The sequence below is a fragment of the Pocillopora damicornis genome, chromosome 14, assembly GCF_964200805.1.
Source record: "Pocillopora damicornis chromosome 14, jaPocDami1.2, whole genome shotgun sequence".
NCBI classification, from domain to species: Eukaryota; Metazoa; Cnidaria; class Anthozoa; order Scleractinia; family Pocilloporidae; genus Pocillopora; species Pocillopora damicornis.
The window spans coordinates 19,199,927-19,222,710 of NC_142683.1; the positions used below are offsets into that span (position 1 = coordinate 19,199,927).

The 22,784-nt window shown below is 37.3% G+C and overlaps 1 protein-coding gene across 1 annotated transcript; it reads left to right on the forward strand.

The window, feature by feature from the left end:
- Positions 1–185: 185 nt before the first annotated feature.
- On the forward strand, positions 186–22,486 carry LOC113681978 (nephrocystin-3). The gene is made up of 34 exons (XM_089194790.1): positions 186–1,073; positions 4,226–4,522; positions 4,823–4,959; positions 5,336–5,431; positions 5,767–5,852; positions 6,772–6,861; positions 7,394–7,472; positions 7,653–7,727; positions 8,253–8,396; positions 8,836–8,939; positions 9,468–9,582; positions 10,148–10,291; positions 10,877–10,974; positions 11,171–11,273; positions 12,123–12,205; positions 12,478–12,532; positions 13,440–13,523; positions 14,258–14,419; positions 14,692–14,792; positions 15,065–15,187; positions 15,741–15,841; positions 15,935–16,014; positions 16,704–16,825; positions 17,265–17,343; positions 17,421–17,461; positions 17,571–17,634; positions 18,250–18,377; positions 18,930–19,049; positions 19,458–19,509; positions 19,650–19,718; positions 19,915–19,946; positions 20,222–20,315; positions 20,553–20,678; positions 20,942–22,486. Exons 1-34 carry the CDS (start codon positions 620–622, stop codon positions 21,116–21,118), a joined length of 3,915 nt encoding a protein of 1,304 aa, XP_089050916.1. The 5' UTR covers positions 186–619; the 3' UTR covers positions 21,119–22,486.
- The last annotated feature ends 298 nt before the right edge of the window (positions 22,487–22,784 follow it).

Genomic DNA, 22,784 nt, shown 5'->3' on the forward strand with positions numbered 1-22,784 from the left:
TATTTTAGCTCGTTGAGGCTCTAGATTTATTGATTTATAAAAAATTCATTCTGCAAAGGGATTCGTGCGAACTGTTATGTTACGTAACATAAAGATTAAGCAATAGTTAACTAGTAGAAGTTTTCATATCCCCTACTTTGAAATTCCGGAAATGATCGAATGCAATTATGGTCAAATCAAACAATAAAAGAATGACAGCAGCAGTCAGACACAGGATGGCGGCTTATTTCAAGCTCTACCGCCAGAGATGCGTTACAGCACAGCGATTGGGTGATCAGTGGTTCCACCCTGTTGATTGCGAGGCAAAACAAACGTTCTGTTGGGATTGTGTCTGGGGGTATTTCACTGGAGGAATTGATCTTTGTAGTAGTTAGTTTATGCAAAGTGAGGATATTGCCATAAATTCTTACAAAGTTATGTTATCAAACGGATTTCCTTTGGAGGAAGTTGCAACTTCACGACCTATGGGGATTTGAAATTGTGGGTTGCGTGTTACGTCCAGGCGACCACACAGAAATAACGAGTTCTACTTACAACATGGCTCCATATAACTCGTCAATGAAAGTTTCTTGAATCTGATGTAGTTAACACTCCAAAGAGAGGTCAGTGACAATTAGTTATGGGTTCTGGAAGTTCTATTACGAAAAAAGTGATCGTAGACGACGAATTTAGTGAAGGAGATTCCATGGTGACCAAGAATATTCCCATCGAATGTCCGCCTGGACGAAAAACTACATCACTTAAACCAAGTGGTTCGATTGGCAAGAAAAAGAGTCGGAGAAGCACAAAGGCAAAACCAGTAATAAAAAGCTTTAGTCTCCGCTCTGCTTTTTCTGTGGAGCTAGAAAGAGAAGCTGATGAACTCCGTAAAGAACTTGAAATTTACCGACAGAATAAAGCAACAGAAATTGCCGAACTTGAAGTTCGGAAGGAGAAATTGCATAGCGATAACCAGCGGCTTCGTGGCGAGATTAAAGCTTTACAAGCCACTTGTTTAAAGTTAAAGAACGAAAGGGCTATGGCATTGGAAGGAAGGGATCAAGCGCTTCAGAGAGCAGCAGCATTTGAGAAAGGTAAGAAAAAACTCTGTATGTGCTCCAATTCGGATTTGTCTTACTTTACCATCGTGCAGCTGTGTTTACATCCGCTTACGAGCTTGTCAAGGAATCTATGAATTAACTGGTTGAATCGTGATCGAGCACACATACAAAATATTCAAATACTTAGATTTATGTTGGCATTTTGTGTTATAATTGATTTTGTCGTAGTTACTGTGAGCGAGACAAGGGACATACGTGCCCAAGATTAAGGTCTGCAGTTCAAGTTACTAATTGTGAATCGCGACAAATTCTTTGTCCTTGATCGTTGACCATCACTTGGCTAACCAAGAACTTGAAACTTTCTATTGATAGTTAATTTGATGACTCGAGCATTTTCCACAACATTTCCGTTCATGATAATGTCCCTGATTTTTTTTTTAATGCTTGTGGCGGATATTGAGGAAGTTAAGTAATATAATTACTCTCAGGTTTTCCTTTGGGTTTGCGATCATTACTCAGTGTTTGGTGAATTCAATGTTGCTTGACCTAAGAATACAGATCATTTCAGGGGTAGCCATGCGCAAAATCTAGAAATGCGTAAAATCTATGCTTACTTCCATGGGGAAAATGTCCGTCTAAAGGTAAGCAGCAGTGCCCATATCAGGCAGCAGTATTGGGTTTTTATCTTGTGGGAATGTACATATCAGACCACAGAAGTTTATAAACTTTGTCAGCAGACCTTCTATCAGTTTCTGATTTTGTATTTCCACAATTTATTGGAACAAAAAACAAAAAATGACAAACTGGCCAGAATCAGCTGCAGTTTTGACAGTAGGTTTTCTAGAGAATTATATGAGGAAAAATGTTTAATGTTAACACAAACTGTTTTTTTTTCTTTTTTGACCAGGATGCTTGCATTGTAACTTTACATAACCCATGTCTCACACCTTTTGTGCTTCTTGTAGTTAATTTGCATTAATCACACCTTATTTCCTACACTCAGTCCCTGAAGTTTTTAGATCTTCAAGATCCAGCTTCCCCTTTTATTATCTGACTGCACAAAGTAGCATACAAATAACCTGCGAATAGAGTACAGATATCTTGTGATATTGAATGGTTATTTGGTCACTTGGTTATTTTGTGCTGTAAAAAAACCTGTTTAACCAGTTGGCTGTGCACACTAATTGCTTCTTGCTTTGTTTTTCCTACCCTCTGAGAAATTAGTTGAAAGACTTAGCAGAATAAAAAAACAGTCAGAAGTTTTTTTACAAGTCTTACAAGTTTTTTTGTAATTTGATGAGCCCATAGGGCTCATTAAAATACAAACAACAAGTAAAAATGCTCAACAATACTACACACCAAAATGTCTAATAAGTTATACTGATTTATCTCCTCTACAAATGGTTTTAAAGCACAATGTTTTTGGGATACCATTCCAATATACTAGTAGTTTAAGAACTTTTTCTTTTGTTTGTTAATCTAATTCTTTGAGTTAATTAGAAACTTCTAGATACTGTTAGTAGCTTCTTAAGTGCATCAGAAGAATTTCCATTTCTTGTTCAGACATTGTTATTGTCTCTTTTCGTGATCATCTCCCCAGTATGTGGGCAATTTGCCTCAGGAAATGTTTTGTGTTTGCGGCTGTGTCTATGAAGATGACAATTATAATAATCTTGTTAAGAAGGCTTACAAATAAAAGTGTTTGAATAGTTGAAACAGCCACAGAAATGTACAGACTTATCAAGATATATCAGCGTTCACAATCTGGTGGATGATTAATCAATTTAAGGCTCATGTGGTCACGGAATTCAGTCCAAGTAACTTTGATGTGATTCAGAGTTACATTAGATTTGTAATTTGTGATATATTGCTCAATGCAGGTCTGCACAGCCTTTTTTAGAGCAACCCAACCATCAAATGATTCAGGATCTTAAGATCAGCAGCATTTTTGGTGGCATCTCATAATTTGTCATTTTAATTCCATCCAACCATCTCCTTTGGGAGATATTTCTTTGATGACGCAAAGGAAATGATCAAGTCTTTGTGTATATTTCTTATAGGAATATTCTGACAGCGGACAGGCCTAAATTACTTTTTGAAATATTTGTCATTAGAAACCATTTCTATGGTACAGCAGAGGTGTATGTTATGTAGATGTCGTGTCTCTGGTTTATGTTGGAATTGAGTACAACTCTAGAGTAGTGGTGGCCCTTAATGATGTTGTCACCATGTTAGTCATGAGATTAACATCTGAGTGTTAAAATAATAAATTAACAGTGTTAGTTTTATTAGCAAGGCTAGAATAAACATTGTTTACTTAATCCAATGGCAGTGTGCATGATCAAGTTCTGATTTAAGCTCAATTGTGGCTCGAGAGTTGTTTTTTTTTTTGGCTCAAAAATAGTGTGGGACAATTGTAATTTAATGCAACAGATTTTGACCAAGATTTAAAAATCTGTCAGTGAACATATTGATTACAGTCTGTCAGTTTTTGCATTAATCCTTTGATGGCTTAGAGTGGCTGGTATGTACATATAATTTCTCCTTACAATATCACTCCTTAAACACACACTATGTTCGTGATTGTTGAAGAAACTCTCCATGTCAGCGTCTTTGGAGGTGTGTGGAGAACAGTATAGAGAATATGAATACTGATGTTAGGTTTTAAAGGGTTACGTAAATGATTGTGACTTGAAGACTTCAAAATGAGAAACATTTTAAGTTGTTAATGTAAACATGCAAATAATTTACCAAACTTGACTGTGTGCCAAAAAGAACAAATTGGGAAGATTTCGCAAATGAGATACTGTGAAATCTTTCTGGTCCAACAAAGCATGAGGTGTTTAGACAATAAATTGAAAGTGAAAAAAACAATGATCTGTAATTCATAGCCTGGAAGAGAACAGGGAGTGAGATATTTATTGAATATCTTCCATCACACACTGTTGGGTTTGGAAAATGATTGGGTGTAAGGGAGAGCTGACAAAAATGACTGATGCATGTCTAAACCAAAGTTAAAACCAAGCGATGGTGAAAAAAACAATTTCAGCAGCAAAGACAATTCTAAATTTAAGCATGCAGAATGATAGGTGTAGCCAGCCAGACTGCTTATTGATTGCTGTAAGCATAGAAATGTAGAGATTTGTAAAATGTTAACAATGAATGCTTAATATGGTCTTTGTTAGAAAGGGACAAAGTTCAGCGACAGTTCAAGATCTTCAGGGAATCCAGAGAACGTGAAATACAAGATGTACTGCAAGCAAAGCGTGACCTTGAGCTTCAGTTTCAGCAGTGTCTATCAGTGTGGTCACGAGATGAAAACAGGTCAGAAGTTGTAGGCAACATGGCCACAGACTGGTGGGCGTCATCACTGGAGAGTGACCCAAGCATTGATAGTTTAACACATGTGACATCTTTTCGGGGACCTGAATTCTTTCACAGTCCATTGGAGAAAGAAGGACCTTTTACCAACATCAGTAGAGGTATGATATCAAGGAACCCTTTAACCCCTAAGAGTGACCAGGTTCAAATTTCTTCTAACAGGTTAAGCCCTGAATCAAACATTCTTTAAGGTCAAGAGAATACAGGGTGTGGCTATCTCTAATGAAAAACAAATTATCCTGTCTTGTCTAGTGTCTTGCAAATGCATTGAACTGAGGACTAATATCACTAAATCTGTAGTGTAGTTCACTAACCTTTAACCCTCCAGATCACTTATCTTTCAAGAACAAGACAACTCTTAGTCTTATGGAACTTTTCACCTTGATTAAATTTCAATTCAGATGACTGGAATGCAGTAGTGCCCTCAGTTCTGCAGCTTGCATCATTAAGTCTCCAAGCTCCAGTCCAGCAGCAAACAATCAAAATGTACATATCTGCACCAAGTGGCATGCAACAGGAAGTTGATCTTTTCAAGCAGGTAAGTGCACTTGGTACATTTGCCAAAAAATGTGCTTTCTTTTTCTGACACTTTGACCTCCTAACAGTGAAAAAGTGACTACTTTCAGTATCACCCCTGGAACAAACATTAATGCCAAAAGGGTAAAGGAAATAAATTAAATCACCAACTAAATAACCCCTTGATTTTAAACAAATTCTCCTTTTCAGCACCTAAGGAAATATATCTTAACAGAACAGTATGAGGAATGTGCATACTGATGTTAAATTCTCAGGATTCTCCAGTGTGACCTTACAGGTTAAAGCCTATCTTACCATGAATAAGGAGCAAGACATGTAAACAAAAATCAGAGGGGATAGGTTTACAGACTTATGAATGATTTAATTTTTTTTTACAGTTATATATTCCCAGGCTCGAGTGGCTTTGTGAAAGTCATGGAAAGTTCCTGGCAGTTGTCCATTTTGAAGACACAGAGGAAGACTTAAATGAAGAGGTACTATTTCTGTCATTAATAGTAATAACAATGAGAAATTGTTGGATCAATCTGTGAAAGCTTAACCAAAATTAAACCTAACTCATTATCAGGTGACTGTTATTGGGTTAGGGGAGGGGAAGATGTGCTTTTGCTCAGATACTATCTTTGATCATATTATTTTTAATTCAATAACTACTGTTAGAGCATTAACTACTAACACTGTGAATATAGGTTAACAAAGTCAAGAAATCATCTGTAACCCAATGAATTCTCTTGATGTCTTTCTAAATTACTTTGAAAATAATTGAGTACTGTGATATTTAGAGGAAGTTATTGAATGTTTTCTTTTAAAGGATATAACGGCAATGGTCCAGATGAGAAGAAAGCAAATAAAGGAGAGTAAGGTGTTCATTGCATTTTTGGGTGGAAAATCAAACAGGTTTGTCATTGCAGTATCAAGCTCAAAATTTGCCGTCGTAATAATTCTATCTTTTCACATGAGGCTTTCAACATTTCTCATCTTAGCTGTATGCAGGGCTATTGTTGCTTATTAACCCTTTTGTTTTCAAGATCTCATTAGTAATTCTCCTTACTATTTGCTACACAATTCTTATGATGTCAGCTACAAGAAGTTGGTTTTTGATCAACAAATAATTCCTTTTCTCTATTCTCATCACTTGTCTTCTCGAAATTGTATCAATGTTGAAAGGAGAAATTCTACCTTGGTCACTTAAGGGAGTGAAAGGGTTAAAATTATAGCAATTTCTCAACTCACCTCAGTGTTCTCTGAAGCTCAATGGTTGAAAATTGTCAAAGCATGGATTCAAAGGTCTGAGATTCAGTTCATCTTGGGAATTTAGATGCCTTCCTTAATTGTTCCATGGTTGTGTTTTAAGTCCTAAACCTGAACCATGAGTTTTTCAATTGGGTCTTCTTATTCATTTTTAACCCCTCAGAAAAGGTAGAAATAGAAGTGAGGGTACCATAAATTAGTCCCCTTTTCCCATGTTTGGAATTTGTTTGTGTACTGCAGTCCTCATGAGCTGCATAAATTTTTATTATTTCTTCTTGTTTAAGAAATGACTCGCTTAACCCAGAAGTGATTCACATGTAACTTCTCCCTACAATATATGTCCACTATTTAGCAAACTGGTAATGAGAGTATTCAAATGTATCTGGTAGAATTTGTTTTCTTGATCTAACACCAAATTCTTGCAACTAATTTACAAGGAAATGTGTAGCAGCTAGTGGGGAGAATTAACAATCAGATCTTGGGAGTTAAGGGGTTAATGGCTGACATTCTCCTCTGGTTTTGAACTCAAACAAGAATTTAATCAGCTTGCATTTTGTTTTCTCAGTTTTACGTATGAAGAATTTCACCAAGCGCACTTGAGTAACCCTGGCAAATGCCATCCTATCTTCTGTTTCAAAGACCCAGACTGGGATAAGTAAGTGAAATATGTTTGACTCACCTGTTGAAGATATGTGAGAGACGCAGGCACCTGGTACTGTGCTGGACTGACCACAGTAGGGGATACAGTAGAAGGGTGTGGATGGGGGGGGGGGGGGAGGAGAAGGGAGTTGGTAACCACATATGAAGTTGGGATCGGGGGTGGTTATGGGTTGGTCTGGAAGACATACCTCTGGAACAACCCCCCCTTCCTTCCTCTATCAAAATTCGTGGATGTACTCCCGAACTTGTGTCATGTCTGAAGGCTGATGAATGGAAATTCTGACTGAACAGATTGTCTTCTATACAATGTGAAAACCATGTGTCTTAAGTAAAAAAAGAATCCTTTTTTATTGTGAAATACATGGTTAACCCAAACTGTATATGAATGTATTTGAACATGCTACAATTATGTGAAATGAATGCTATAAACAAACAGAAAAATTTGAGTTGTAACATCTAGAATGATGTAGCTCTAAAATTGTGTCACGTTTTCTTTGTGATTATTTTTCTGTGTAAATTTTCTTCAGTGATCCATCTCTTAAAGATGAAAGTATTTTTCTGGCAGAGCAGTTGAAGACAGAAATCAGAAAAACAGATGATATGAAGGTACTGTAATTAGAAATTATGGTTACTCAGGTGAATTCAGTTCCACTGAAAATGTTTACAGTAATGAGTCATCTGATGTGTTTAATAAACACCTTCTTTCAGGTTTTCTATAATTTCTTTTCTATGAAACCTTGTCACCTCTATTTAATCATGATATTGTTGCAATTTTTATTATTGTAGCTGTTTGACAATTACAAGACGTCAGAAAAAGGAGCAGAACTTGCATACAGGGAACTTAAGAAATTCTTAGCAAAGGTGAGGTAAACATAGAAACAAAGGACATAAAACACTGAACAAAAAGTCTCCCTATGCTTTTCATTTGCTTTGTTTGTACTGCTTCCAAAATGAGTCAATGTTGCAACTAATTTTATACCCCTCTGATGTAATTCTGTCCTAGGAGAAGGTTTGTGATCAAAGACCAAAACAACATTTTAACTGATTCTTAAGTTATTGCTTGGCTAAAAATGGTACTCAATTATCTCCCAGAATGCTGGAAATTATTTCTTAGAGATTTTCAAATTTCACATTTATCTGGGGGCAGACCCCCAGACCCACTCTAGATGGGCTTGTTGCTCTGTTATTCAGCTGCCTACTCTTTTCAGATCATTCAATTCTATTACATATTTTAATGTCAACACTGGCAATGGCAACTTATGCTTTTGAAAAATTCCTTAAAGTGCTCCTGTGATAACTGGTTGGCCTTAGTTACAGACCCTATCCCTGCATACAGAGGATTTTCTTTGATAAAAGCTTTGCCTCAATATTTCTTCTTTCCCTCAGGAACTTGGCTTATTTGATGACCATTCATCACCTGTTGATGCTCACTTCCTTGATGGTTCTTCTTGGGATATGGCAGAGGACTGGGAGCAAGTTGAAACATTGAAGGCTGCTGCAGAATGCTCCTGTGAAATGGGGCTCAGTAAAGTATGTTGAGGTTTGGTACATGTACTTGTAAGTATCAAGCTTCAACTTAAAAGAAATTCCCACCCCACCAGTCAGCTAACTGATGTGAAATCCAAATACTCTGTCACTACAAATAAATTTCCATGGCTCAGCAGAAGAAGTGTCAACTCCTTTACTTGTAGAAGTAATTGATAGGTGACTCTTTCATACAGCAGCAAAACATTATCCATCGCATACATGTGGGCATCGTTCTCCCTAATTTAAAGCATGATAAGTAAAAGAAGAAATCCTTTTACAAGTTGAATGTTCAAGAATTCCAAGCAATTTTAGATGGAAAGTAAGAGCTACTACAGGCGGTAAATTTTACTAGTTACAGTGTGAATTACTCCTTCATTAATTACACTCATTTCATAGCAATAGTATCTGTCATAATTTATGACATTATAATTATTACTGCCAGTTCTATAGTGACCTCAATGAACATGTGTCCAGCGCAGGACTCAAAGCTCCAATGCTTGTAAAAGGTGATGCTGGGTTTGGAAAATCACTTCTCTTAGCAAAGTGGTAGGTAACTTTGTGTTACAATCAGTCAGCCATTCTATTTTATGCAAAGCTGTAGTTTAAATAGGAAGAAGCATGACCAGGCTTTAGTTGATGATCATTTCCTTTATTCTCCTGACCTTGATGTGTGATTCAGGGATGATATTGTAAGGAGAAATTAGATGTTAGTCACTGTAAGAGTTCAAAGGGTTTTTTATAGAATATGCTCTCCCAGGGGTTTGGTGTTATGCAATTTTGTGAAATACATGAATAAAAGTTTCTAATATTTAGATTCATGCATTCTAATTGCAAAAGGACCTGAAGAGAAGTTTACTGTATGTTTGTATCAACTTGGTGGTCTCTATTGACTGTTTTTTGGAATGAAGTAATTTCCTTCAATTCTTTGGTTTTAATCTTTATACACACATCCTCTTTTCCATTCAAGTTGCCCCAGAGAGTTCATTGGTTTCCTCTCTGTAGTCACCGTGATGTGAATGTAGTAATTAGTGGAGTGACAATGTTTAAACAGTTTCTTCGTTTTCATTCATTCAGGATAGCTCTGCAACAAAGCAGTTTGTCTGGACGGCTGGTGCTTTATCACTTTGTTGGATCATCTTCATCATCCAGTGCTAATTCAATTCTGATGATACGAAGGTTTACTCTGCAGGTAAAGTGTGGTGAAGTGCATGATCACTTGATATTTTGTGGCATACCAAAATAAATTTTGTTTTCTGTGTGTAAGTGTGGTGGATTTCTTGCAAACCATTTATTTGGCATCCAAAAGTTTTTTGAAATTTGTTCTCAAACAAAGTGGCATCATTACCATCGTCATCATCATTGCATCTTAACCCTTAAACTCCCAGCAGTGATCAACATGCAACTTCTCCCAATAACATCCATTTATTACATAGCAAACAGGTAATGAGAATTCTTAGTCTTATCAGGTAGAATTTTTCATCTTGATCTACTGTAACACCAAATTCTTGCAACCAATTTACTCAGAAATATGCAGCAGCTAGAGGGGAGAATTAACAATCAGATCTCAAGAGATAAAGGGTTAAGTAATGGTGTCATGGTTATTGCAAAGACTATGCTTTCAGGAAAACTGCTTTTTATTATTCTGAATGAATTCGAAACTTACTTTGAAAAATTTTAAGGAAACATCTCACAATTAGCTCTTCTTTTGCTTTACAATAATTTTGTAATAGTTTTTTTTTCTATAAACATCTTAGTTGATGAAGCAGTTGGCATCATCACGTGCAGTGCCATGTGACCCAGGTCACTTGGAAGAGGAGTTTCCACGGTGGCTGGAGAGAGCTGCATCCAAAGTCCATGGTGGTATCACCATAGTAATTGATTCAGCTGATAAACTACAAGTATGAAAATATTTGTGTGTTAGCATTGCATGCTTTTCTTCAGTAGGTTGTTGGATGTTAAATTACTGTCTCAAGTGAGGCCTTAACCCTTAAAACCCCAAGAGTGACCAGTATCTAATTTCTCCTTACTTTATTACTGCTGAATCACTCATTACAGTCCTGAGAATACAGGAAATGATTGCCAAACCAAGAAATTGTGTGGTGAATTCTTCTTGTCAGTAACAAGGGGCATTTGTAGAGAAGAGGATGGAGAATATGGATACTGAGGTTTGGGTGTAAAGGGTTAAACTACAAGTTTTGGTCATTAACCTTACACACTGTTCTTGATCAGTGGCATCAATTAGGTATTTGAAAACTTGCCACTGTAATTGACCAATTACAGCTAGTATAGGACCTCACTTTAAACAATAGCATGTCAGTTATCAAAGATTGCTTCCAGTGTAATATGTGGAAGAGCTGGCCAGATAATTTGTATTGATATGGATAAATTGAAGATTGAAAGGTAGGAGGCTTAAAATAGTTGATGATGCTTTAGTTATTTTGTAAAGAGTTTTAAAACCACTTTGTCATTTTATGCTTCATCAGGGTGCACCTAATCATATGAAGTGGTTGTTGGATCCTTTGCCTGTTGGTGCAAGAGTTATTTTATCCGTCACAGAAAGCACTTGTCCTTTAGCATGGAGGTCAGTTTGTTGTTCTAATTAAGAGGAAAAAACCCTTTAACCCTCATTACACTCTCAGAAGTTGACAGAATGTATTTTTTTTCTTACAATATCAATACTTTTTTAAGGGTGTTGAGAAGAAAAAAGAGCATGTTTACATGATCCCTTATAAATCTGTCTGAGAGTGTTTCTTGATAGTTGATTGTTTTGACTGTAGGCCATGGTCATCACTGGAACTTCAGCCTTTGGATTTCAAAGGCAGTGTTGAATTGCTTGCTTCTTCTTTAAACAAGCTTGCAGTGAATATACCTCAAGAACAGGTAGGAAAACGCATTAGTATTGGTCGAAACAGTGGCATTTTTTTCCACTTTGGGGATGTTTTGTCAGGTTTTAACTAATTTTGGTCTACCATGATGGCTACATCAATTTTGTTATCATAATCCTTTTCTTTAAACATCAGTGTCATTGTAATTATCATTTCATTATCATTTTCATTGTCATTTTTTGAATAATAGGAATTTTATTAGATGTTTTAATACTAGTACTAACAATAGTAACTCTTCAATTCTGCATTGATCTTCAGTATGCATATTCTCCATACAGCTCTTTCTACATTTCCTAAAGTGCTGACAAGGAGAATTTGTTTTCTAATTGAAAGCTTCTTTTATTGGTGATCATTTCCATTATTCTCACGACCTGAACATGTGATTCAGAGGTGATATTTGATGTTAGTCGCTCTTAGGGATTAAGGAGTTAATTTGGTAAAAAAATCACCAAAATCACTACACAATAGTAATAATAGCAATGATTAAAATAATAACCATTAAAAATATAGTAATACTAATATTTATGATAAAAATTTTTCAGTCAGATAATCTATGGCTAGAAATTAAGTTAAAACTATGCTTAATAATTGTTCAATATCTGATAAAATCTAAAATTTCCAAATCAAATTGCTCCCTCTGTTGTCTTGATGCCAAAATCAGCGTTCCTTTCATTGCAGGGGACTCTCCTCACTGACTCTCCTCACAGCGTTTCTTTGTCATTATCAGTATTATTATTACTGTTGTTATTATTATTATTATTATTATTATTATTATTATTATTATTATAATTGCTATTATTGCTATTATCTTTCTGACTATCATTATCAATATCATTTTCAACAGGTCAGCAGAATGCTTTATAATTCCCCTTCTGAAGACAAATTCAATCCAAGATTTCTAACTCTACTGGCTGCAGAGATGGCTGCGTAAGTAACAATCACAAGCACTTTCCTTATTTGATTATTGCAGTGTATGTTGGTACAATAACATGTAAACTCCTTACAATAGTGTTAATTTAGAGTAGCTTCAAGAAAAGTTTGTGACTTTAAATTCACCATGGAGAAAACAAAACATGATTCACAGTTCTATGTTTTTTTTTTTGTTGTTGTTTTTTTTTTTGGTTTTATCTCTGCTAGATGATTCTGTCAGGGTGAAAGACAAAAGTATAATGCTCAAAATTATTCATTGTATCTTCTAGTTGTGAAGATAGAAAAGCTCTGTTTGACCACTTTGCAGATTGTTTATCCCAAAAGGTTTGTATGTTAACCCAATAATCAACATGTTCCTATGGTACTGAACTTGTTCTGATTGTTGTTGCTTGAACTGCAGTGTAGTTTTGCCATGTTGAAAATTTCTAGACTCACCCCATCCTGTCCCCCTTACTCCCCAAGGATTCACAATTTTCTCATGATCTCAATTGAACTCATCAATGCTACAAACAATTTATTTATTGATTTATGATATCTTGCATGTTTGTACCTGAAGTGATGTTATCGCATGACTGGAATTGGATAAATTAGTTCAGCACCTAACAATATCACTTGTTACATGTCACTGAGCAAAGCAAATTTCATAGGTTTGATGTCACCCTATTCTCCCTGTCACACAACATTTTCCTTCCCTTAGTTGGGTTGACCAAGCAATGGCTGCAAAGGAGACAGCTGTCACGCAAGCATCAAACGTTTTTGTCAGCTTGTAAGCTCTCCTGTTGCAAAGAACCTCAGTCAACCCCCTGCCCCCTGCCCCCTGCCCCCTGCCCCCTGCCCCCTGCCCCCTGCCCCCTGCCCCCTGCCCCCTGCCCCCTGCCCCCTGCCCCCTGCCCCCTGCCCCCTGCCCCCTGCCCCCTGCCCCTGCCCCTGCCCCTGCCCCTGCCCCATTCCTAGCTTATTGGAAGGTTCTCCTACAAAATTGGTGTACCACATTAATTTCTTATTCCTTATACATTAGTTGAGAATGAAAGAACTTTTAGTGTGATCGTAGAGTATTAGGGAACTATATGGGAGTGCTATAATTCTCTTGCTTTGGTAGAGGCTTAAAAATGGATGATGATTTTGCTTAGCCAAACCTCTTCTTTCTTTAAGCCGCCATGTATCTTCTTTCTTTAAGCCGCCATGTAGAAATTTTTGAATGTAGCAGCTTGTTTTATATTCTCTTTTGTAGAACACTGTGGACCTTTTGTGTCATATTTTGAGCCGCATTAAGAAACAATTCAGTCATATTTTGTTTGAATGGAAGCTGAGAAGGGTGAGTGAATATTTAGGTTGGAGAATACATATGCAAACACAACTTAACGTGTTTGTTAACCCTTTGAATGCTTTAGAGTGACCAGCATCTAATTTCTCTGGAGAAGGTTTTGATTGTTAAACAAATTTTCCTGGTTAGCACCTCGGAAAGGTATAGAGAACAGTTTAAAACTAAGAATATACCTCATTGAATCACAATACATCCTGTTGTGTTCTGCCTCATTCTTCAAGCATGACGACAAGGTGGACCTCAGTGGCCCTGCCTTGTACTGTGTAGTTGCTCCCAATATGAAGAGTAAGCATTCTAATTTAACGTGAAGGGGAAAATGTTCCTTTTGATTCCAAGCAAAATGTTGCAGCAACATGTTCCTGCAATGTGTGAAAAGCAGTACTTGTTAACTACTATGTGACTGCCAAAACACTTTGACCCCAAAATAACTAACATCTAATTTAAGGGTTAATGTAGGTCACCAGAATGAAGGAAATGATCACCAACTAAAGTTGCTCTTGATTGTTAAACAAATTCTCCTTGTCAGCTCCTTAGCGAACGTATAGAGAACAGTATGGAGAATATGCATACTGATGTTAGGGTGTAAAGGGTTAAATGACTTTTGATTGATCAGAAATTATTCTTCCCATCCGTGTTTTCAAAAATGTTATGGAAAGAGTAAATAGGGTTAACCTGAATGATATTTACTGCCTGGGTTTTAAAGAATATCTTATTTTCCTATCCAGGTATTTCTTCATATCCTTTTGGCTCGTAATGGGATCAGTGAGTGTGAGTTATTGAAGATTATACCAATAAAATGGACGGAGTGGTTATTACTGAGTCAAACCTTGCATCATAGCTGTATTGTCGTGACAAGAATGGGCCTTTTGACCTTTTCAAACAAACAGGCAAGTAATGGAATAAAAAAAGGCTTTGGTAGGCTTACGACAAGTGGGGCCAATTCTGTGCATTTTAAGCTGATTATAGCAAAAAGTTTTGTTAAGGACCCTTTACAGACTTCTCAAACACTTGCAGCTCGTATCACACGAGCATCGCACAGCTCTAATTAAAAGTTTGTTGCAGGCTTTCAAAGAAAGAAGTTAGTCACTCCTTTTGTTGAGGTATGCTCAGCATTTATGGCCTTACTCGTGGTAATAATCATTATCTGTGTTATTTTCAGGTAATAAGAGCTGTAAATGAAACGTTTTCATTTGAAGACAACTCGCAAGAGATGGAGGAATCGCAGGAATCTTTTATAAAATTCTTCGAGGAAAAGCTAAGGTATGACATCTTTCATGGTTCCACTTGAGAAATTTCCGGATGAATGTCGAAAATAATCCGAAAATCCAAATCGAACACCAGTATCTAGTGAAATTGTTCACTTCTGTTGGATTTCAGACACTTGTCTCCGATGTTAGACTTTTATGTGAACACTTGCATCTGATATCGGACAATCCTGTCTGATTTCAGAAACTTAATGAGAGTATTTCCTAATAGATTCTCCGGGGAATTTAACGTTAACCATTAAATAGCTAATGTGTGTTTCTACTCAGTGTTAACCATATATGCTGGAGGTTGACTGACGAATTACTCTGGAGTTTGAAGAAATCTTGCAAGAAAGAAAAGCTGACAGAATGTCTTTTGAACCCAATTGTCTTTAAAGTGTTTTTTGAAAGGTATGTCTTCGAGGTTTCACGTTGCCTTTCACCAGCCTGTATTTTCATTGATAGAATGTTAGTGGGCGAGTAGGAAAGAGAAGAGGTTTCAACTAAGTCCTCTGGGGGGGGGGGGGGGGGGGAGTGAGAGAAAAAAAGAAGTCGTTAGGACATTGCCTGTTTTCTCAGAACTAGAACGTAAAAAAATTGATTGAAAGAGTATAATACTGTGAAGCTAAATTTTACCCTTTACACCCTAATATTTGTATTAATATTCTCCAGACTGTTCTCTTTACATTTCTAATGATATTTATAAGGAGAATTTGTTTGACAATCGGTAGCTTTTTAAAATTGGTGATCATTTCCTTTATTTTCATGCGCTTTACATTTGATTCAAGGATGATACTTAATGGAGAAATTAGAGGCCAGTTACTCCTAAAGGGTAACGGTTTACTACAGATGATTAACCACACTTTATATAGTTTTTGTGGAGCGGAGAAGAGAAGCGTTTAGACGGAATTCTGATAATTTCCCGTACATATATCGTGATTTGTTTACTGTTTTTCATCCCTAGGGGCCGCATATCTGAGCTGATAAGTTACTGGGAATACTTGGGAATTGATCAGACGTCGCTTGGGAAGAAATACGTGGATGTGATAAAACATGTGGAAAATGGTGAGTGAATGACACGTCGACTGTTGTTGAGAAAGAATTAGTTAAATTGTGTCCTTTAATGGGGTGATTTGATTTTTTCGCTGGTTTCCACAGAGAGCGAACTGACGGAGGAAACTGCTGAAATATTTGAGGTCGTTGGTCTGTTTCTGAAATGCTTGGGGCTTCTCAGTCAGGTTGGTTTATGATTACCAGTAAGACTTGTCAATTATGATAACGTGAAATATTAAGTGTGTAGAGTGATCTTAAATTGACTGTCGAAAGTAATTCAGGGTTGCGTTGGTTTTGCTTCAAAACGCACTGTGATTGGTCCATAAAATTCGCTCCACTCTTTTAACCAATCAGATGCGGAACTAAATTCAATCACCTCACGGTCACTCTTGCTTTCCCGCGCTTTTCTTGCTTGTTTTTTCTTCGATTTCTGATTGGTGCCTTTAATTTTCTTCTCTGTCTGATTGGCCATTGTCATTTCTTTGGTTTTGGCTTTAAGACGCCCAGTCGAAAAAGTGTTTCAGTATATTTTCAGCCATCTTCAGCGATTTGCTCCAAAAGATTTGGTTTGAGTAGACGATGTCGTTGAAATAATACTTTTTTTCTTGAATTTTGAAGACAAAGACTAAATAAGTAACGTAAAGGTGAAAGAGAATGAGGATGGTTATGTATGAAGAAGATAAACGCAGATTCCAAATTATGAAATTGTAAAATCAGAGCTGAATTTTTAAGATGTGCAAACCGTGACGTACTCTCCTACGCTGTGTAACGCTCGATCAGGAGATTAGGAGATCGTAACATGACATCCTGAGGAACGGTCATGAAGAAGGAGGAGGAGAATGCTATTTTTAATGTGTCACTGAATTATTTCCAGGCTGCTCCATTGCTGCAACGAGCCTTGGAAATCCGAGAGACGGTGCTCGACCCAGACCACCCGCTTGTGGCTCAATCTTTGCATCATCTTGCTGATTTGAATGCACTGTGGGGAAAATTCAGGTAACAAACATTTGATTCATTAATGATTCTAATTTTATAGGAGATTCCTTATTTGCTTTATACATGAAGTTTTGACCATGTAGTTTGATCGTCGAGGGAAGACTAGTCCTGAAAAGGGCTGTGGTGGGTGATAGTGACTGACGTTTCTATAACCTGAGCGGAAACATCATTCTAGTCACGTGATGAGTTGTTTGAGGTGTGTTTCGTGAAACCTGATTGGTCGGTTTTATAGTGATGTCGGTGGTGGTGAGTCTCAGGAAGTTTAAGTTTGTCTTGATTAGTCAGTTTTCATCCTTCAGGTTGTTTTGTGCCGTTCGTTGATTACATTTTATTTCGCGAACAAGTCGTTTGTTTGGTGCGGACATAGTTATTGACAACTGTGGAGAGGAGACTTAACAACATGAAATGCTCATGTATATATTTTTTACTTCCTTTAAAGCCCAGCCGAAGCATTCTTCAAACATGCTGTAGAAATCAAGGAAAATGCTCTTGGCAGAGATCACCCTTCTCTTGTTAAGGTAACCTCCTTTTCACTGGATTCATGGATTTGTGATTTGCGACGTAGACGATGATTGAACCGCATTCTTTTTTTCAGGATTTAGAAGGTTTGGCTATTTTGTATAAGAAGCAGGAGAAGTGAGTAGTGTTTTGAATTTTGTCGTAGTTTTAAAATTTTGTTCTTAATAATACATGATGTCGAAGGGAGCTGCAGGTTTGCATTTCAACCTTTTTTTAAACCCCACAGACATGCTATGGCAGATTCTCTTCGTAAACAGGCAGAGGGTATCAAGCAGAAGGCAAACTCATCAGTATGTAACAAAATATAATATTCATGCGTAGAATGGCTTTCCGTTTAGGGATGTAGGGAGGGGTTAAAGGGTGGAGGGGGATGGGTGGCGTTCCGATACCTATTTTTGCAGCGTATCATCGAAACAGGGGCACCTGCCTGACATGTAGGTTACTTGGCTTCTGTGCACCAACGTGAATTGTAACCTAACTTTCAACAAGGTAAACTTTGTCTTACTTATAGGATTAGCAGTCTGCTCTTATCTTTTCTCGTCACCTTCCCGCTTGAAAGTGCACTGGTATTTTAAGGAGTAGTTCCTCTTTGATAGCCCTCCCTGGGAGTGAAAGAGTTGATTGGGATCCAACGTTGTCAGAAAAGAACATGAACCCCTGTTGGATGGTTCGCTTCACGGTTTACCCTTTGACCCTTAAGAGTGACTCGCATCTAATTTCTCCTTACAATAGCACACCTGGATCAAACGTTAAGGTCATGAGAATAAAGGAAATGATCACCAACTAAAGAAGCTTTTGATTGTTAAACAAATGCTCCTTGGCAGCATCTTAGGAAATATATGGTGAACAGTTTGGAGAATATGCATTGCAATGTTAGGGAGTTGAGAATTTCTGTGTCTCTTAAGGTTGATTTGAGTGACTTGAAAAAGAAGACCCTGCAAGTGGAAAAACTCGCTCGTGGGTCACCAAGCGCAGAACTGGCTCGATCGCTCAATGAACTTGGAGTTTTGTACTTCCTTCAAAATAATCATGAGTAAGTTTTCTTTGCTCTGACGATGGGCTAGCGCTCGAAACGCCAGCTTTTGAATTTCTCTATGGTGTTATATTTACATTATCAACTCCGTTGATTAAACCAAAGAACCTTTCAATACACTTCCCCCCTCCCCCCCCCCCCCATGACGTACACACCAAAGGGTTTTTTTTTTTTAGAAACTTAGCCCCTTCAAGTTTTATTTGAACTGTTTCTTGTTCTGCTTTCACAAATGTGTTTAGATTTTTGTTTGGGTAAAATTTCCAAGTACAATGCAATGTGCAAGTAAAAGTCGAAAGCCATGCGTGAAAGCAATGATTTTGCTTTAATTCACCTTGTGATTGGTGTGAATAGCGTCTCCCTCTCAACCAATCAGATACAAAACAAAGACCAATAACCTCTTAGTAATCAGAGTATTTGTGCGCTTGAGATGTCCAGTTTATGCTATTTTGATTTTGAGTTCTCATTGGCTGCCTGTGATTTTTTCGTTAATCTCAGTGGCCCTTGTTATTAATTTGGTTTTGCTGAGTGTGTATTGTTCTCTTTATCTGACAGAGCGGCAAGTTCATTTTTCCAGCGTTCTCTTGAGATGCGCGAGGCTGTTCTTGGTCCTGATCACCCGGATGTGGCCCAATCTCTGCATAACTTGGCAGCCTTGTACAATGATCAAAAGTTGTAAGTACCAAGTTGTGCGTGCGTGATTTTTTAAAGGTAAAGTGTGTGTAGAGATATTTACGTCTAAATGAACGCCTTTTTTTGTAGTACTCTCTTTGTTCCTCGTCCATCCTTCCTTTTTTTCTTCTTTCCTCGCCCTCAACATGTTGCTTCTCAGTTCAGTTGGTAGTTGCGTCCAACTAATTTCTAGGAGGTATGAGTTCGAATCCTGTCAAAACCCGAATTTTTTCAGACTGCCCTCCTGTAATTTCTTTAAGGATCGTTTATTTACTCGGAATCTCTTCCGAAACTGTTGACAGATACACCCAAACGTTCAGACATACTTCAAGATGATAGTATGTTTTCTAAAAGATTAATTATCTATCCAGGTTTTTCATGGTGTAACTCTTTTGCGATGAATTTCTTCAGGTATGAAAAGGCGGAGCCTCTCTATTCAAGAGCTTATCAAATAAGGCTAAAGGTAAGATTTTACTAACATACTGAAACTTTAAACGATCGGGTCATGCTGTTTTTTCTTGAACAATGCACTTTGCCCTTGGTAGTGTATAGATTTGCTGAATTTGACTGACAGGTTAACATACTTGTTTTATTCCTTTGTAGGCCTTTCCTTCAAATCATGGAAGTGTAGCATCTACTATCAAACACTTAGCTGTTCTTTACCGAAAGCAGGTGTGACTGTTGTTCTCTCTTTAGTCTGTAATGACCTGTGATAACTTCAAAAGAAGTCTCTCCATCTTAATGTCTTTAGTTGCAGTTTTCCAGCTTAATACACTAATATTCTCTCTTACGATCTCATCGCTAATTCACAGACAGTTTCTTGAAACAGAGAAACGGTTTCATTTAAATCTCTTGTTTTTATTGTTAGGGTAAATATTCTTCAGCGGAGCCGTTATACAGGTGAGCATACAAACATTTATACGCTTGTAACTAAGTCTTGTAGTGTGAAAACGGGCGCATTTTTGCAGTTCTCCTTCGTTAAAAACAACACTTAACCTCTCCATGAGGAAATCACTGTTGTAACGTTTTTTGACCAAGTTTTAAGAACACACCCAAATTTTTTCTTTTTGGTGTTGTTAATGGTGTATGGAGCCACTTTAGATAGTAACTAGGACGTCCGCAAAGGAGTGGTTTATTTGTTATTGCCCTTAACCATTTCTGTGTTTACCCTTCAGACAAGACTTGGAAATCCGAGAGAAGACATTCGGTAAATCGCATCCAAGCGTCGCCACAGCCTTGAACAACCTCGCTGTAGTGTTATGTCTTCAGGTATGATAGTGACTGGCGTAACAAAGCATTACTTAATGCGCTTTTCGCTGTGCGTATGATTTGATGAGCAATTGTCTAGTACTCTTCTGGAAAAACGCGAGTCAAAATCACGTGTCATGTGTTTAATTTCCGACACGGTATATACTAAAGCAATTGTCAGTTTAAGTAGAGGATAATTAGCATTATTGACCTTCACTTCGACAAATGATTGTGAATTGTTGCTGATTTGATTAACAGGACAGACAGTCAGAAGCATTACCACTGTATGAGCGAGCTTTACACATCTATGAAGACACACTGGGTGGATCACACCCACGAGTTGCCGAGACACTTGTGAACCTTGCCAAGCTGTCTTACGACCTGGTAATTCAAAAGCTTTTTTTCTTAAATATGTGTGAACTGTCTGACCTCAAAGCATTCCCGCCAAGAATCTCATTTCAATGGTTATGCACTCGGATTTTATACACAGACTAGCTGTAGCCCAGTTTCCGATACAATTCCCATGCAACCTCTTTCCGGCCAGACTTTTGTTTGCCCAAAGTTACAAGCAGCTATGTAGTATTTTATTTTTTATTTAGTATTGTAACCGCCTTTATAACGTTGCTTAACTTTCCTGTTTCCATCAGGGATCCCCAGAGAAAGCTGCCCAGCTGTATAAACGAGCAAACGACATCAGACAGAATGAACCACAGCCTGGTCTCTCTCCTCGTTCTTCCTGCAGTCAGCTTAGTAACAACTATTTGCGCAAATACTCCCAGCCGCACGACAGTGTGTCAAGGGTGATATCATTATCAAATAGTTGAGGGTTCACTATTAGAACGTTTCTATGTCACTTTCTAGAGTAGTGGTCACGATTCCTTTATTAGAGATGTTACAGTTAAATTTAGCCAATCATAGGAAGGATTTTAACGTTGAGAGCCAATCAGGTATAAGTATTTGCGATAGTTGTGCGCCATTTCCCGCGCTTTATCCAACGCATCTTCCACATTGTCTGTCTACGCTCTGATTGGTTTATTTAATTGTGTAGGAAGCCAATCAGAAGCTATCACGGCCGTGGCTTCGTGCTATTTCTTTACTTAACATAAATTTTTAGTTCATTTCTTACTTCAAACGTGGATAACAATATTTTATCTCTGTGTTCGACTCGAGATGTTACACATGGTTTTGTTTAACAGTCACATCTGATATTGTCGTAAAAGGTGTTCTGAGAGGCCAGTTACGAAGACTAAAATCTCAGCGCTAAGATCTTCACTAGTTGATTGACTGCGACATCTCCTTTACTTGGCTGAAAAGGATAAGGGCACTTTTTGATTGAGTGTCAGTCGTAAAACATAAAATCCAAGGTAATCACAATGGCCACTCAGAAGAGAGGAAAATACCTTTAAGAGCCAATGAGAACTCAGTCAAAACAACCAAACTTCCTAAAGGGCGGGAAAACACCAACAACAAAATCGTGATGGGTGTTAGTTACACATCTGTGGCGAGAGAGAGAGGCGTGAGTTTTCTGGACTAATCACGGAGAGAAGGAAAGGAAAAACAAGCAATCACATTCGGTTACTTTCGACATTCAATTGAAAATTGCCTCTACCTTCCATATCATCCATACTCAATCAAATTATTAACAAACCTTACATGATAACTTCCTAAAAAAAAACTATAGTTATAAATAGATTTTACAAACATAAGTTGTGGACTTAATCTTGACTCAATTGGAAAGATGTACTGTAGACTCTTAGCAGTGTGTGCTCTGAATTCAAAGCGGAAGCCACGTCAACAAAATTCACAAGTGGCTTTATACGACTTTATACTAATTGACGAGCGTTGAAAAGAATATATTACCACCTTCGTGAACTTTAAGATAATTAATATATCCACCAAAGACATGTAGAAGGAGGCTTTTGCTTGCGTTTCCCTTTATAATCTCGTTTATCAGAGGGTTTATACGTCACTCAACGTATTTTTTAAAGATTAATTTAATATAAAAGTACAAAAGGCTCCTTTCGGCTGGTCCACTTGATTTAGGAAGCATTTATAAAAAACTTCGGCAACTATTTTAAGCTTTTTTTAAAAGATTTTCAAGGGGTTAAGAACAGATATAACTACTCATCGAAGAGATTTTATGGTATATATTAAGAAAGTTTTTATATGTAAATAAAGTCAAATCATAAAAACCCTTTTTACATTTGTTTCAATTTATTTTCCTTTTTAACGCAAACGCTGCACCAAGTAATGTCTTTTCGTTCATTCCCCACAATATACGTGTAAAAGTTAAAACTCTCTTGTAGGCTGAGAAAGTCCTATCTGAATATTCAAACAGTAGAATTTTCTTAAAGAGTTTGAAAACTCGGTTTGCTTGCATTTTTTAGCTCGTGATAAGGGGTGTGATCAACTCTGTATTGTATGCAAGTGTCAAAGTATGAGCTCCCTTGTGGGCCGAGAAAATCTCCTGAATATTGAAACAATAGAATT